The sequence below is a fragment of the Prinia subflava genome, chromosome 19 (assembly GCF_021018805.1).
Source record: "Prinia subflava isolate CZ2003 ecotype Zambia chromosome 19, Cam_Psub_1.2, whole genome shotgun sequence".
Taxonomy (NCBI): Eukaryota; Metazoa; Chordata; class Aves; order Passeriformes; family Cisticolidae; genus Prinia; species Prinia subflava.
The window spans coordinates 11346549-11363366 of NC_086265.1; the positions used below are offsets into that span (position 1 = coordinate 11346549).

At 44.8% G+C, this 16818-nt stretch overlaps 1 protein-coding gene across 2 annotated transcripts; it reads left to right on the forward strand.

The window, feature by feature from the left end:
- Positions 1-230: 230 nt before the first annotated feature.
- SMPD4 (sphingomyelin phosphodiesterase 4) lies at positions 231-16655 on the forward strand. Of its 2 annotated transcripts, XM_063415653.1 has the most exons (19): positions 231-388; positions 632-718; positions 1365-1507; positions 1659-1734; positions 2608-2716; positions 3316-3368; positions 3903-4054; positions 4446-4578; positions 5060-5131; positions 8503-8592; positions 10871-11016; positions 11445-11535; positions 11864-11964; positions 12226-12389; positions 13006-13211; positions 13775-14008; positions 14674-14805; positions 14969-15097; positions 16127-16655. In XM_063415653.1, exons 1-19 carry the CDS (start codon positions 350-352, stop codon positions 16451-16453), a joined length of 2484 nt encoding a protein of 827 aa, XP_063271723.1. In that variant the 5' UTR covers positions 231-349; the 3' UTR covers positions 16454-16655. The 2 variants fall into 2 exon arrangements, with proteins under 2 accessions (XP_063271723.1, XP_063271724.1); XM_063415654.1 differs by lacking the exon at positions 8503-8592.
- The last annotated feature ends 163 nt before the right edge of the window (positions 16656-16818 follow it).

A 16818-nucleotide genomic window follows, 5' to 3' on the forward strand; every position in this document is an offset into this window, starting at 1 on the left:
GTCGCTTCCAGCTCCGGACACTCCGCGGCTCCGCGAAGGCGCCGGGTCCCGCCGCCCTCCCTCAGCGCCGCCCTCCCTCAGCGCCGCCCTCCCTCAGCGCCGCCCTCCCTCAGCGCCGCCCTCCCTCAGCGCCGCCCTCCCTCAGCGCCGCCCTCCCTCAGCGCCGCCCTCCCTCAGCGCCGCCCTCCCTCAGCGCCGCCCTCCCTCAGCGCCGCCCTCCCTCAGCGCGGGGCCGTCTCCACGGCAACGCCGCCGTGACGTCATCCGCGCGGGCCGTGACGCGGAAGGGGCGCGCGGGCGGGGGCGCGCTGAGGGCTCTGAGGGACGGGAGCGGAGCGGGAGCGGCGGCATGGCCGGGCCGCACCTGCAGCAGCCCAGCTTCCTGCTGGTGGGTGCGGGGACAGCCGTGTGCGGCCTCCTCCTGCCGCGGGGCGAGCCCGCGGGACGGGCCGGGCTGGGCCGGGCCGGGCCGGGCGGGCAGCGGAGCGGTGTCTCGGTACAGGGGTGCTGTGCCTGTGAAGGCACGGCTCGGGCCGTGCAGCTCGGGTGTGGGCAGGAGTGCTGCGCCGGGGCGGCGGCGCTGGCGGGGAATTTCGGGCTGTGAGCGGGTTTCCCTTGTGGTTTGTCGCAGGCCACGCTGAAGGCGGATTGTGTCAACAAACCGTTTGCGCAGAGGTGCCACGATCTGGAGACCATCATCGAGGAGCTGCCTGCCAAGGTGAGCAGTCTCTGATGTTCAGAACCTCGCTGCTTGGCGAGTTTGGGGGGGTTGGTTTTTTATGGTACTGTTTTCTTTGTTCCTCTTTGTCTTACCAAGACAAACTGTCTGGAAGGGGCTGCCCAGGGCAGTGGTGGAGCCACGTGAAAGGGTTCAGGGGGGGCTGGATGTGGCACTCAGTGCCGTGGTCTGGCTGACACGGTGGTGTCTGCTCACAGGATGGGCTCGATGATCTCAGCTCTTTGCCAGCCTGATTGTGTGATTCTGAGTTTTGGGGCCTCCAGTGAAGCAGTGGAAATCTGGTGTTGCCAAGAATTAAGAACCTTTTCTAGTCATTGTTTCATTTCATCGCCCTTCATTAATGCCTTTCAGCCTCAGTTTACAAAGAAAACTTGTTTTTAAAATATGGCAAATAACTGCAAGTGATGCTGATGAGCATTGCTGCAACTTCAGTAGGATCAGAAGTCAGGATAGGTCTCCCATGATTGCCATGTTCTAATGCAATGCTTTGAATGAATGATTTGCCCGTGATAATCCAGACACAGCTATAAATTAATGGCAGACATGTCTCTGTGTTCTAGTACATGCAGCAGAGATTGTCCAAGGGAGGAACTGCACACATTAGTTCTTTGTGTTTTCCCTGAAGGAGCTGCATGGCATCTTCCAGTGGCTGGTGGAGAGCATTTTTGGCAGCCTGGATGGCATCATCGTGGGCTGGAATCTTCGCTGCTTGCAGGGAAGAACCAATCCTAATGAATATTCTGTGGCTTTGGATTTCCTGGATCCCAGGTAAACTCATTCATTTCAGCATAGATTAAGAAATGAATTGGTGAAGAAATCACCAGCGTTTGACCTTTCTCCGTGGTGCAAACCTACGTTCACAGAAGTGAGGCAGCAGAGGGTGTTTACCATGGGATTCACTTTCTGATGTTGTTTGCAGTGGCCCGATGATGAAGCTGGTTTACAAGCTCCAAGCAGAAGAGTACAGATATGATTTTCCTGTCTCATATCTTCCAGTGAGTAACTGAATAGTTTGGAAGAAGGGAATGTAGTTGTTGGAACTTTGCATGCACTTTATGCCTACATTTCAGTATAGGCCAAGGTGTAGCCTCAGCGCTCCAGGTTTAGAGCAGACCCATTTCTTGAAATGGCTCCTGGAGAAGGAGAGTTCCCAGCCATAAAACCTCTGGGAGATTGTGGTTCTTAGCAGCTGGATATGTGTGTTCAGCCAAGAAAACTGCACTGGGATTCTTACTCTGTCCCCAGAGGAGTTGTGTGGTTATTGGTAGTTGCAGGATTGGGAGTAGCTTTCTAAACTTGCCACAGAGCAGTGCCTTCCCTGCCTGTGCTGTGTGCCCGTGTGTTTGTAGTCTGCTATCCTGGGTATGGAGTGTCACATTTCCAGCAAAAGTGTTCATCTGCAGAGCTGTTTCACTGAGTTTCTTCCATTGCTTCCACCTACATGCTCTCTAGAAATTGGTTTGGGTAGTCCTACAGTCTTTAACAAAAGGAAACCTCATTTAAATACACGTTAATTGCTGCTTCACAGCTCAATTACCTGGACAAAACCAGCAGCCAAACACCAATGCTCTGCTGCTCCCGCTCCAATTGGAAAAGTCACAGTGAAGGGTTTTGTCAAAAATACTGAATTTAAATGAAAAATATTCTGCATACTCATTTTCAGAGAGAAAGTTAAGAGTTCTCTAAAGACCCTGCATTTGGACACGGAACTACTGCAATGTAATAAAATAAAAAAATGCAAAATAAAATCCCACTGAGCTGAATGTATAGATCATCCCAAAACGCTGGAATGCAGAATCTCACTGTCTGAAAACATACTTTGCACTGTGCTGAGTAGCCAGATAATATTTTGTTGCTCTGTCTTTCAGGGCCCTGTGAAGGCTTCAATACAAGAGCAAGTCCTGCCAGAATGCTCTTTATACCACAACAAAGTCCAGTTTCCTTCGTCTGGTGGTTTAGGTTTGAATTTGGCTCTTAGTATCCTTTTAATCGTTGGGTATCTAATTTTTTAAGTATCTAAAACTGAGACATCATGAGTGTTTCTGTTCTACATTTATTATGTACGTAGGGTAAATCATGTTCATGCTGAAGAGTTTGGGCTGATCAGAAATGTTTAGATTACAATTTAAAATAAACGTGTCCTCCTGTAAACCCATTGTGGAGGAATTTCTGGCCTTAATCAAGTCAACCACAAAATTCCCAGTGTTTCTCAGTAGAGCCTGTATTTCACAATTTTGGTTTTTGTAAGTACTTGTAGTTTATGCAATATGGTAGGAAAAGGGCATGTTCACTTTGCAGCTAGAGTACTTTTGGAAGCAGTGTAGCTGTAGCTGTGCTGGTTTCAGTTTGAAGCAGTCAGATGTGCCAAGAGTAGCACAAACCCTTTGTCACACAGAGGGCACCTCAGTTACCAATGTTTCAGTTGTCTGGAAAGGAAGAAGCCAAGGCTAAACTTGCTCAAAAGTTTTAGCAAGGTACTTTAGACTAAGTACAAGTGTGGTGTCTGTTCAGCATCTCCCAATATCTAACAGCTGTACCTGGTTTTTATTATGTGATCCTTAACTCTGTTCTTCCAGATCCATTTGAATATTACATGTTTTACTTTGCAATTAGTTTGATTACACAGAAGGTGAGTGCCTTTCACATTTTTTCCCTTAAAATTGTGTTGGCCTTTCTCCATAATGCTCTAAGAGCCTGCTGGGGTGCTGTGTAGTCAAATTAGCAGGAGTTTCATCTGTTCTGGTGGAGTTTATTGTTGCTTTGCTTCATTTGATGATCCAAGACTGGATAATAAACAAAATACCCACCTTGGGCACACCAGTAAGCAGTCTCATGCTAACAAGGAGCAGGCAATGGATTCCACATGGTTTCCCTGCCCTGTATACAATAAGGGCTTCTGTACAGTCAGAACCACACCTTGTGCTGTGGAGTGTGGTTACTTGGTTCCTCTGCCTGTTGTTACCTCTCTTCTGCCTGGTTACAGTCATTGCTGCAGCAGCCCTTCTCTTACAGCTCATTTTCCTGTGCTCCAAGGGGTCTTTGCTGCCAGTTCACCCTTTCTAACCACTCCTCTTTTTTATGCTGAGGGGCTGTGCCCTCACTGCCAGCACTGGCTTAAAGCAGCAGTGTTTAACCCCAGGTATATCCTGTGTGTCTGTTACAGAACTCACCTGCCACCCATCATGTCAGCCCTTCCAACAGTGCTTACTTCATCTTGGTGGACACGTACCTCAAGTGTTTCCTGCCCACAGAAGGGAGTGTCCTTCCCCCACCTTCTTCAAATCCTGGGGGAGCTATCCCTTCCCCAACTCCCAGGTAATGGCTGCAGTGTCAGGGGCAAACTGTGGGAACAGTGCAGACAAAGTATGGCTTGTTGGAACAAAATCAAACAAGTAGGAAATGCCTCCATACTTCCATCTTTATTACATAGGAATAGTGGTTGGTTATAATCATAATTGAAGTGATTAGTAATGACAGGAAGTTGCAGAAGTTTGAAATGTGTAATCAGTTATGCAGTTTGAAGGACTCTTTTAAAGTGTATAAAATACTGATTTTTTTATAAAATACTGATTTTTTTATAAAATACTGATTTTATAAAATACTGATTTTATAAAATACTGATTAAAAGCAATGCTACATCCCTACATGGCCCTGTACTGCACCAAGCCTTCCTGACTTCTGTATTTCCCTGCGTTTGTCCTCGAAGGTCCCCAGCAGTGCCTTTCTCCTCCTATGGCATGCACCACACCAGCCTGCTGAAACGCCACATTGCTCACCAACCCTCTGTGAACGCCGACCCAGCCTCCCAGGAGATCTGGAGATCAGAAACACTGCTTCAGGTACATTGTATTTAAGGAAGAAAATGCCCTGCAGTGTTTTTTTCTGCTCTCTGAGGGAATTTGTTTGCTTTAGCTTGGTTTTGGAATTAAGCGGTGCAGCTGTTGCTTCCTGTTAATGCAACAAAGAACCACTGTGAAGCTGTTGAGTTATAGCTGAGCAAGGTGCTTCATATCAAGGCAAAGGTTAAATACAGCCAAGTTGATTTTGTTTGTTATCAAGGGAAGGAGAAGAGTACCTGGATTTAGCAGTTATTCTGAAACAAGTTCTCACCTTGTTGCTGAGCTAATTGATGCCTGGCAAGTGCTAAGCATTTGTCATCTCAGCCATTGGCATGATAACCTGACACATCTTGAAGAGGTGCTGTCTATTTACCAGCACCACTTTTCAAGTCACATACTGTGGTCTTCTTTACACTTATCTTCTGACTGAGGGTGTGGGATTATTTTTCTTTCCTCAGCTGAGCAAATATTTGTTTTGCAGATCTTTGTTGAAATGTGGCTTCATCATTATTCACTGGAAATGTATCAGAAAATGCAGTCCCCTCATGTCAAGGTAATAGTTTGTACTGCACTCGTGAACATCACCTGGTGCTTGAGCTCCTACCTTGGGGTAAATCTCCTGTTCTGTGCAGAACTTTTTTATGTATATTGGTCCAAAGGAAAGAAGTAACTTATCACAGTATTGACATAAGTGTGCCAGAGTTGATAATTCAGTTACAAAGAATGTTGTGATTAAGTGTGTCATCCAGATTTGCCTTCATTGCAGAAGTTGTGTGAGTTTTGTTCTGGTTTTTGTTCCTTTTTTTTGTTCAAGATGAGTTTGTGGGATGGTCACAACAATCTGAACATCAATACCAAAGTACTAATGATTGAGAAGATGCTACTATAAAACCATTGTGTTAAATCCCACTGGGGCTACATGACTGTAAAAATAGCTAAAATTGATTTCTAGCAGAGATAGCAACTGTTACTGAAATACCAATTAGTAATTTCTAACATCTGTAACCATTTTTCAGCCTAAATCCAAATTAAAAAACAAATCTTACTTAACTGCCGTTTATTGTTTCATGTTCCAAAATATGCTTTTCACCATAATGGTGTCAGAAGCAGTTCTGCAGCTATGAATTTGGATTATCTGACAAGTTCTTGCTCAGATAATGCACTGTTGTAAGCAGTTTGTGGTGGCCTGTTCAGTAACAAACTACTGCATGTAAGGAGTAAGTCAATGTTGGGGAGGCTAAGATTAAAGGCATTATAAATGTAAAGGGAATTTGAAGGAGAAAATGTTGATCCTCTGAATTCCCTCTGGGTCACAGTGGGACTTTCTTAGAAGGGGAGAGAAAATAATAAAAGCTACTCAGGATTTATTCCTGTGTGGAAGTGCAATATGAAGAGTTGATTGAAAAAATCTAATCCTTCAGTCCACAGGATATGAAATAAAACACATTTATATTTTGCTAGGGAAAAACATTGGAGAGCTGAAATGTGATGGGTTTTGTCTTTCATTCTCAAAGTTGAGGTCAAAATGCAAACTCACTAATGTTGCAAAGTCTCCACTTGGGACTCCCAGCAGCATGGCTGTGCACCTGTGATGGAAAGGCTTTGCTTGAAGTACCTTTGGTCTGTCTGTCTGTCCAGTCTCTGTGCATCAAGCGCTGTGCTTAGGCCAGAAATGATGATTGCTTTAAACTTCTCTCCTCTGTTCACCCTCTGTATTTCAGATGCTCTCTTCTAGCACTAGGGAGCAGCAGTTGCAGACAGTGGCTCTCCACGTTATGGTGGAGTAGGGCCTAGGTAGAGCTTACAGTTCCCTGAAATCAGCACTTCAGGATCCTCCACAAGGTGTGTTGGGCCACAGCCTGAGGCCATAACTCCCCAATGGTATTTTAGTTTCATCTTTGATGGGAAGTAATCATGAACATGTAAAATAGGAGGTCTTCCTTTTGGGGGGGTGTGGAAGAGTAGAATGGGGCACTGGAATTCCCCAGGAGATACATAAATGGATGAAGGATCTCTCCTGCAGGGCTGAGGAAAGGTTCTAGATCAGTTAGGGGCAGGACTGTTCATTAGCCTGTGATGCTTAAACTGAACTTTGGAGACTGGGTGGGCTGAAGGAGAACAGTCTGCCTTGTAGTTCCTCACATGAGCAAGTAGAACATCCAGAAGTGTAAGCTCTGTTTTCACACAAGCATAAAGACCTTGACTGGAAACCCAAGATGGCTCTGTACCTTATTCTTAAAATTATTGATAATGATGCAGTTCCCTTGATTCTGTTTCGCCTCCTGTGTGTTTGGAGGAAGGGCAGTTAGTGACCATTCCTGGATCCTGAGCTGTTTGCCCAGCAGTGGCTTGAAATGGCTGCATGTCTGAATTGGAAGGTGGCATGAGGTTCTGCAGAACTTGCTCTTTGTCCAGCAGCCAGATTAGTTTGCTTTCATGGGCTAAGACAGGTCTCAAATAAGTAACTTTCTTGAGAAGGAGAATCATAGATTTTTCCATAAACCTTGGTAATGTCATCACAGTCTTCCCTTTGTAAGTAGAAGGCAGTGGAATGGGAATGAAGAGTAAATAATTTCTTTTGAGAAGATACACATTACAACTTTGAATTCTTTTTGGGTCTGCTGGGAACCTGAGGTTGATGCTATTTGCTATGCTGTCACTGTTTTTCCTTTTAATTCAACTATTTTCCAATTCTTTTGTCTGTTTGTTTTTTCTCTCTCTGATGATCTAGAGTCCAAGTGTGCAGCATCTTTTTTCCTATTCCCTTCTGCTGTTACCACAAGAAATGCCTAAAAAGAAGTAGTTTGATAAAACTTTGTCATGCTTCCTGACCTTCCAATGCCAGGTGTTCAGCCCCCAGCACTGCATGTGGAACACCCATTAAAACCCAGGGGGTTGCAGGTTCCTGTGGCAGGGCAGTCGGTTTGGGAGCAGTAACAACCCTGCCACTGCAAGGGCGTGAAACCAAAAGCTGCCAAGCTGACAGTGGAGGAGATGGGGTAGAGGCTGTTTAAAGACAGCAGAGGTGTGATCTGGAGAGTTAGTTTAGATGCCTGACAACACTCATTGGGGTCTGTGTAGTGTACATTTTTTGTTTTATGTTTTTTTCATTAATTTCATTCATATGTGTCACTGTTGCTACAGTATCCTCTTCACTATCAAAGTCAGAAAATACTGGTCAGGTTCTTCCTCCAGGAAGGGATCTGGCTGAGGCTTGCAGAGGCTTCAGTGTTATGGCAAGATGCCTTTTGCTTCAGCATTTAGCACTCTGCTAGGTATGTCTGTGCCTTTTTAGATGTGTAATGTTCCCCTAACAACAAAAATAATTTCCTCTTTTGGGGAAATTCACAAGATCTGCAGCGTTCCCAAAGAGACTTTAAGCAGAGAGAAGACAGATTTCTCTGGACAGGAAAGTCCAATTGGAACTTCTTCTGCATACAAGTTGTGCTTTTCCAGCAGAACAGGAACACAGGGCAAAGTTTTCAAAATAAATGTAAAAAACCTTGCAGAATATTGCTCTCTTACTCAATTTTTAATAAAACACTGCAGCAGTGTGTAAACCCTTGTTGCTGCAGTTCAATTCACTTCTGAAATGGGGAAATTATTTGGCAAAAGCTCCATAGCCCCCACAAGTCCTTGCTCTGAGTGCAGCAAAAAGAGCAGCCACTTTTTTGACACCTGTTCCCAGTTGTATTTCCAAGTGGATAAAGGGTAAGAAATATTGTGGAATCAAACTACTGAACACCAGAAAAAAGAGGATACTGTGGCTGCAGTTGTTATTGTGATATGTTGTCCCTGACTGTATTTGTGATGTTCATTTTTCCCCCCACCCTTCTTCCTTGGGCTCATTCTCACTTTTTTTTTCTCTTGCTCTCTTCTCTCCTTTTTTCCCTCCCCCCTTCCTTTTTGTTTCTGTTGTCTCAGCTGGAGGTTCTCCACTACCGACTCAGTATCTCCAGTAAACACCACGGTAGTCCTGCCCAATCCAGCTACCAGGCCCTCCACGCATACCAAGTATTGCCATCTTTTCATTTTGTTTCCTTTTTAAAAATCTTGTTCCATCATATAATCTGCGAAGTGTATTGGTGCTGGCTGTACAGCAGCTTCTTCTGCCAAGGTGTGGTTTTATAATTTGAGAGCACTGCACTGAAATTCACCAAATTGTTCAGTGAAACAGATACTGAGAGGTATTAGCAAAGGTCCTGGAGAAAAGAGTTAAACTCTGGCATGTTATGGTCATGGAGAAAAGAGTTAAACTCTGGCATGTTATGAGGACTAATTGGAAACTCTGTTTCTAGAAATGCATTCTTGCAGTGTAAGATTTACCAGCTATGCTGTTTTTTGGCACCAAAGCTGTCTTCACCAAGGGCAGATTTCTGCCTCTCACACAGTAGTCATTTATGCAAACCTTGCGTGGAGGAAAAGATCAGAATTTGCATGGCTGTCACCCAGATTAAGGTAGGTAACATCTGGGGGTTTTTAGCCAAGGAAATGTCATTGGATAATACTAAATTTGTGTTGGCAATGTCAACTTGACTGTCCGCTTTTGCAAAAGCACAAGTGGTACATTTGCAGATTGTTCAGGAAATGTGCATGCAAAAACATTCCTGTTGGAACAGATTGCTGATTCCTCTTTCCTTACTTCAGTCCTTTATTCATTGGGTCTTCATTTTGGGCATGGGAGGGCCTAGCTTATGTACTATAAAGCTCTTTAGCACTACATGGCATTTCCCTGCTCTTTAATCTTTTTGTTTTGTTTTGTTTTAATTAAGTGCTATAATATCTCAAGGTGCTGTTTAGAAAGGAACATAGAACGTACTACTTGAAATCTTTTTTACTGTTACATTTATTTAATTACTGTATTAAGAATTGAGAATGGCACACATCCATCCTGTACAAAAAGGTTTGACAACAAAAACACTTGTGGGGAAAAGTAGTTTTTAAACCAGTGACATTCATAATGGTGGTGATCCAGCTAAGAGGAAATTGTAAGAACTGCTATGTGGAAAAACTACTACCATCACCCAAAATGATGTATTGAAATAGGGTGGGTTTGTAAATTCCATAGGTACCTTCAAGGGGGCTTGGGATTTTTAAAATTACAACCTTTCAAGGCCTGCAGCAGGGTACTCAGCCTCTCTAATTGCTGGGGAGATCCTGGTCCAGACCCAGTGGACCACACAACTTCTTGGAGTTCTACCTTCTTGCATAAACTCATCAGGACTGTAGAAAGCATGCTGGTACAAGTTGGAGCTGACAAAAACAAGCCCAGCCTTCATTAGAACTGGTAAAGATTTATCCCTCTCTTAGCAGAGTCTGGGGTCCAGCTGCACTACAGGGCTGTCATTGAGCCTGGAGTGAATGTCACAGTGTATGCAAAATCCTAAGGAGTGTACAAAGACATCTGCTTTGCCTCAGGCATTGCTGAGAAAGGACATAAAGACATAGACACACACTCCCTCCCTGCCTCAAGCACTGGAAACTTCTTGCAGCTAATCCAATACATCTTTCCAGCACTTCCCATTGTATTTGCAGCTGTAACTTATATTTTGTGTACATTGTTCTTCTCAACTTCTGTAAAACAATACAAATCTCAAAATCTGCCTTCAGTGGTGGATTGAGATTAGTTCACAGTTGTGGCAGAGGAGTGTGTGCTTTGGGTGCACATTCAGCAGGAGAACCAGCAGGTCTTTGCCTCCTTCACCTCCCTGCTGTATCAAACACTCCCTTGTGCTGCTCCCACTCAGGCCACCTCTGCCCCTGAGGATGTCAGAACCAACAGGATCTCACAGGCCTGGGAACAGTTCTTGTTGTGACTGTAACTGTCTAGGATTATTCTCTCCTGTGAGGCTGATGAGTACCAGCATAGGAAGGAGAACTCAGTAAAGCCAGCCATGAGCATAACCAAAGGACCTGCTGTGCTTCTGCAGCAATGAACTTACAGCCACAATGAAAGGCTGAATATTCTTTTTTCAGAAAGGGGTAAGTCAAAAGCTACATGTTGTTGTGTTCTTTAAAGCTAGTACAAAATTCAGTGCATTAGAGTACAGTAGATAATTTTTCTTACAATCCAAATATGCTGCTGTTTCTTAGTGAACTGGTGGCAGAAGATTGATGCAGCTTGTCCTGGGGAGCAAACCTGTCCAAAATCAGGTGGCACCAAACTATGGTGAAGAACCTAGAAGAAAGAGACCATTTCCTGTATTTCAATCTGAGAATATAATTGTCCTGAATTCCCATAACATTTGGCAAGTTACACTCCTTAGTTGCTTGTCTTTTGCTTTGAATCTAGGAGTCATTCAAGCCCACAGAAGAGCATGTGCTGGTGGTAAGACTGCTGGTGAAACATCTGCATGCTTTCAGCAACAGCCTGAAACCAGAGCCTCTCTCCCCTTCAGCCCACTCCCACACAGCCAGCCCGCTGGAGGAGTTTAAAAGGTTGGTGTGTGAGCATGGCTCTGAAATGTATAGAACTGAAAAGCTGAGCTTTCTCCATAAAAATCTCACCTTTCTCTGAGAGGTTGAATTGTTCTGTTTTGATGCTAATAACAGAAGTACATTATTAAAAGTACAGGAGAGCCTCTGAGGAGGGGCAGCTTCAGCAGCAGCTATTGCACTAGTCTGTAGGGAAAAGCAAATGCTACCAGAGGATTCTGGCCAAGGTTAGTTTAGTATCTGGTATTTAAAAATTTGAGTTGAAATTCAATGGCTTGAAGTAGTTTCAGTTAAAGAACAAATTTTGTTCAATTCTTTCTCTATTTGCTTTTGTGAAAGTGTGTTGGATTTTTGGTTGGTAGGGCTGGGTGTTTTGTTTTTAAAATGTGCTGCCAGTTTATACACGTGAATGTCTTTGAAACTTTTTGCAGGGTTGTGATTCCTCGGTTTGTCCAGGAGAAGCTTTATATCTTCCTGCAACACTGCTTTGGCCACTGGCCTCTGGATGCCTCTTTCAGAGCAGTATGTACCTGCTTATCCACCTAAGTCTGTACTCAACAGAACTAGTTATTAGAACTAGCTGTTAATTATTAGAATTCATTATTAGTTATTGCTGTTTAGCATCTCTTTCTTGGTCTTTACATCTTTCTTTTCTAGACCAGTGAAATTCTTTATATAACACAAAAAACCAAAACAAAACAAAAAGAAAAAGAAAAAAAAAAGAAAAAAAAAGAAAAAAAAAACCACAAAAAACAAAACACAAACCAAAAAACCCACCTCAATCCCCCCTTGCTGCCTTCCTTTCCAAGCAGGGATTGGCACTCATGTGTGTTTGTGTGGTCTTGCCCAGGTCCTGGAGATGTGGCTCAGTTACCTGCAGCCCTGGAGGTACGCGCCCGAAAAGCCCCCGCAGAGCACTGAGCCTTTGCCTCGCAGCGTCTCGGAGAAATGGTGAGCAGGGGCCAAACCCCCAGGACATCCTGAGTAAAACAGGATTGCAGGAGCACCCACCTGAATTAAATTCCTGTATAAGACTAGAGAATGATTTCTTAGGACACCAGTTTTTGTTTTGAGAGTATTTTTTGTCTCAGTGAAAATTGACCATCTTTCCAGAGACAGTATAAAATATTCATTTAGTGGCTTATTTGGTAGAAGATAAAATAACAGTTCTTTAAATAACTGTACTCACAAATCCTGTACTCACTTCGACAGGGCTTCCTTCATTCAAGAAAACCTGCTTATGTATACCAAGCTGTTTGTGGGATTTCTGAACAGAGCTCTTCGAACAGACTTGGTCAGTCCAAAAAATGCCCTCATGGTGTTCCGAGTAGCTAAGGTCTTTGCTCAGCCCAATCTAGCTGAAATGATCCTGAAAGGTAAAAGGATATTTTGATATCTTTTGTTGTCCTGTGTCAATCTTTCTTCACAACAGTTGTATCTCATCTCAGAAGCACTGAAGTGAATGGACTTCTCTCCCATTTTTCATGTTATTTTACCATTTAAAGGTCTGTAGTTCTCTAATCACCATAGATTGCATTCCACAATTTTTCTTTAAAGAACTCAATTACAATTGTCAGCTTTTCTTACACTTGTATTACTTCATTATATATTTTAGGATTTAAACTTTATGTATCTCCAAAAGTCTCTATACTTAGTAAAAGAGTCATGCATGCATTTCAGGATAATGAGGATATGGTGGATTTGGGAGTGATGAGATTTGACAAGTATCAATGTCTGAAGTGTGTTCCTCCACTGCCTTTTTGTTGAAAATTGTTATGAACTTAAAATGCTGCTGTGTGTGGTCTGCATTAAATGCACGCTGACATTTTCTGCTCTGGGCAGAGAGAAGTAAAACACAAACAGTGATGAAGGCCTCCTTCCCCTTAGAACTCCCTCTCTAAATAAAGTTCCCCAGCAGCCTTAGGGCAGCTGGACCTTCCCCAGCAGGACCAGCATTGTGTAACCACCTTCACTGCTTTTTTCACATTCCAGGAGAACAGTTGTTCCTGGAGCCAGAACTTGTTATTCCCCACCGTCAGCACCGGCTTTTCATGAGCCCCACTCTTGGGGGGAGTTTTTTGTCATCACGGTCTCCAGCTGTTACAGATGCCTCATTTAAGGTGAAGAGTCATGTTTACAGCCTGGAAGGACAGGACTTCCAGTATAAACAGATGTTTGGTGCAGAAGTCAGGAATTTGGTAAGCAGCAAGCTCCTTGTCACCTGCCTTTCTACTGTGACAGATGTTTTCACTGCTGAGCATCCATAGTAGGAGAGGTTAAGAGTGGAAAACTTCACACCCTGCATTATTGAATAATTTCGTTTGCTGACAGTGACTTCTGGACCCTGAGGAGTCTCAGTCCAGCACAGCTGTAGAAATCTGCTTCTTTTTTGCTAAGTAATAAGTTAATGTAACACTTGCTGCCTTGGAGCAGTATATGGTATTTCCTCTCAAACATGCTTACCGTGATCTTCTGATTGATCAGTACCTACCAGCAAGTCACACAAAAGCAGCAGGAAAAAGAAAAAAAAGCACCTGAAGAATCTGAGCAGCACTGAGGTTTCTTAAATGCTTCAACAGAACTGCCTCTGCCCTGCTGGAAATGCAGCTCACAGTCAGCACAATTCATATGCACTAAGGGAGTGGGTTTGCTGGGATTGCTCTCACTTTCAGCTATCAAGGCACTGTTTTATCCATGTATTGATGCTTAGTAGTCCTTTATCTTTGTCCCACACAATTTTTGTTTTGTGTTTTTGTTTCAGGTTTTGAAACTGGCCCAGTTAATTTGTCAGGCACAGCAGACAGCAAAGTCCATATCAGACCATTCTGCAGAGACGCTGGCCAGCCAGTCCTTCTTCTCGTGGTTTAGATTCACACCATCTGAGGTGAATGGTTCCTACACAGGCAATGACCTCGATGAAATTGGGCAGGACAGCATCAAAAAAACAGATGAATATTTAGAGAAGGCACTGGAATATTTGTGCCAGATCTTTAAGGTAAGTAACATCTTTCTAAGGACTTGTGCAGCGAGAACAAGAATCAGGATTTGTCAAATGTGCATCTGTGTCTCTTCTACTTTGTGGAGTCACAAAGCTGGCCAGAGATCTTCCTAATAAATTCTAACATCTGCTCAACCTTACCTGCTTCAAAACCGTTTTCAATGTAGATGGAATTAGGTGTTCTGAATTTCTAACTGACTTTAAGTGATTACTCTTTTGGACTGTATAATTTATACCCAACCTGATTACACCAAGCCTGTCCTCATGTTTCCAAATAGGCAATTTAAAGAACTCTCCAGTATCTTCTAAACGCAGAGCTGTAAAAATACAGCTGCAGCTATGGACAAACTGTTAAACATAAAAATAACAGATTAATTTCTCTGCAGCCACACTCCCTTGTACAGAACTGCCCTAGGAGACAGCTCTTTGATACTCCTTGGGAGCTAATGGAGATCTAAACCAGGGCACTCCTCTAGAATTTGACAAGCACAGACAAATCTGGAGAGCTTTCTCTCAATTTAATGTCTGAGGTGCTTTTAAGCAGTTCTTGGTATCTGAGCTGGCTGTCAAGGACTTCCAATGCTAATGAGTTTGTTAAGTGAGAAATAAATTAAATAGGGGGTGGATCAAACACCTGCTTTAGCACTGTCTTACTCTTGTAGCTGAGTGAAGCCCAGCTGACCCAGATGATGATGAAGTGTGGGACAGCTCAAGATGAGAATGGAAAGAAGCAGCTTCCAGACTGCATTGCCAGTGAGAATGGCCTCATTCTGACACCCCTTGGCAGGTACCAGGTGAGAGAAAAACCCTTCCATATCACTGCCTAGGTTGTTTGTGAAGAAACAAGTTCTCCTTCTATGATGAAGAGAAATGCAGCTTATCTGGGGCTAAGGGAGGTGCCAGTAAGAAGGTGTTTCAGGTGGAGCAGCCTGCTGAGGTGTTTATTCTCCTTTCTAGATCATAAATGGCTTACGGAGGTTCGAGCTGCAGTACCAGGGGGATGCTGAGCTGCAGCCCATCCGCAGCTACGAGAACGCGGCTCTGGTGCGGCTCCTGTTCCGCCTGTCCTCGGTGCTCAACCAAAGGGTGAGCACAGCCCTGCCTCCCACGGTGTCCCTGCACCCTCCTGTCCTGCCCTGCCCCTGCACCTCCTGCACTGCCCTGCCCCTGCACCCTCCTGTACTGCACCGCCCCTGCACCTCCTGTCCTGCCCTGCCCCTGCACCTCCTGTCCTGCCCTGCCCCTGCACCCTCCTGTCCTGCCCTGCCCCTGCACCTCCTGTCCTGCACCGCCCCTGCACCTCCTGTCCTGCCCTGCCCCTGCACCCCTCTGTCCTGCCCTGCCCCTGCACCCTCCTGTCCTGCACCGCCCCTGCACCTCCTGTCCTGCACTGCACCTGCACCTCCTGCACTGCCCTGCCCCCCTGCACTCTCCTGTCCTGCCCTGCCCCTGCACCCTCCTGTCCTGCCCTGCCCCTGCACCTCCTGCACTGCCCTGCCCCTGCACCTCCTGTCCTGCCCTGCCCCTGCACCTCCTGCACTGCCCTGCCCCTGCACCTCCTGCACTGCCCTGCCCCTGCACCTCCTGTCCTGCCCTGCCCCTGCACCTCCTGCACTGCCCTGCCCCTGCACCTCCTGTCCTGCCCTGCCCCTGCACCTCCTGCACTGCCCTGCCCCTGCACCTCCTGTCCTGCACCGCCCCTGCACCGCCCCTGCACCGCCCCTGCACTGTGGGACACTTCATCTGTTCTTACTGCCTCTGCTTCATTGTTCTCCACTGGGATGCATTTCCTGGTAGTACTGCCTGCTTCTCTACCTGTAATTCTGCTTTTCCTACACAAAACATTGTGATTAAGTGTGATTAATTAAGGGACTCATGGTTGATGGATAGTGGACTGACATTCAGAATGAATGCTTCTAAACAGGAAAAGAATTTGCTTTTCTTAGGTATGAAAACACAAGGCAAGCCTGCACTAAGACAGTTCTGCTGTTTAACAGTGCAGTTTGATCCCATTTCCTCTAACCCTCATTCTCTAGATGAAGAAAACCATAAAATAAGTTCCTTTATGACAGAATTTGCAGGAGGACACTAACTTTTAAATGCATCTTCCCTCAGTTTGCAGATCAGATGGAAGTGCTTTGCTCCAGGGACGATTTTGTTGGCAGACTGTGTCGCTACCATCTGACCAACCCCCAGCTCGTGCAGAAAATCAGGTACAGCCCCGTGGTGAGGGACAGAACGAGCCACAACTGGGGACCCAGGATCAGTCTGAGGTTTCTGGCCAGCTACAGGACTCTGATTTCTTTGCTGATGATCTACTTCCTTGCATCCTGGTTTTATGTTGGGCCAGTTGGCTGCACGTTCCTTATCCTAATTGGATATTTTCTTTATGCTGTAATAATGACTTTCTTCTTTGAAGGCTGGAAACCACATGAACACTAGTTTCCTCTTCCGGGCCTATAAAAATAAATCTTGTAAGGATGAGCCTGGGATTCCACGACTAAAATGTTTTAACTATATCAGATCTTCGTAAAATATTTTTAATACTAAAGCTAATGGAGTTTTATAAACATTGATGTGGCCTTGTAGAGAAAATCAATGTAAATTTTATTTTTATAAATGTGTTCCTGTAGACTCTAGTGAATATGTTGTTTGGTTTGGTTTTTTTTTGAGGGGGGAAGAATGAGCCATGAGTATTTATACAACTGCAGGTAGATCCCATCCCTAACCTCTTGACCAGTTCTTCCAGTTCACTAAGGACAGGAGGGATGTGGTGCATGAGGGACAGAGCCATTTATGATTTGTCC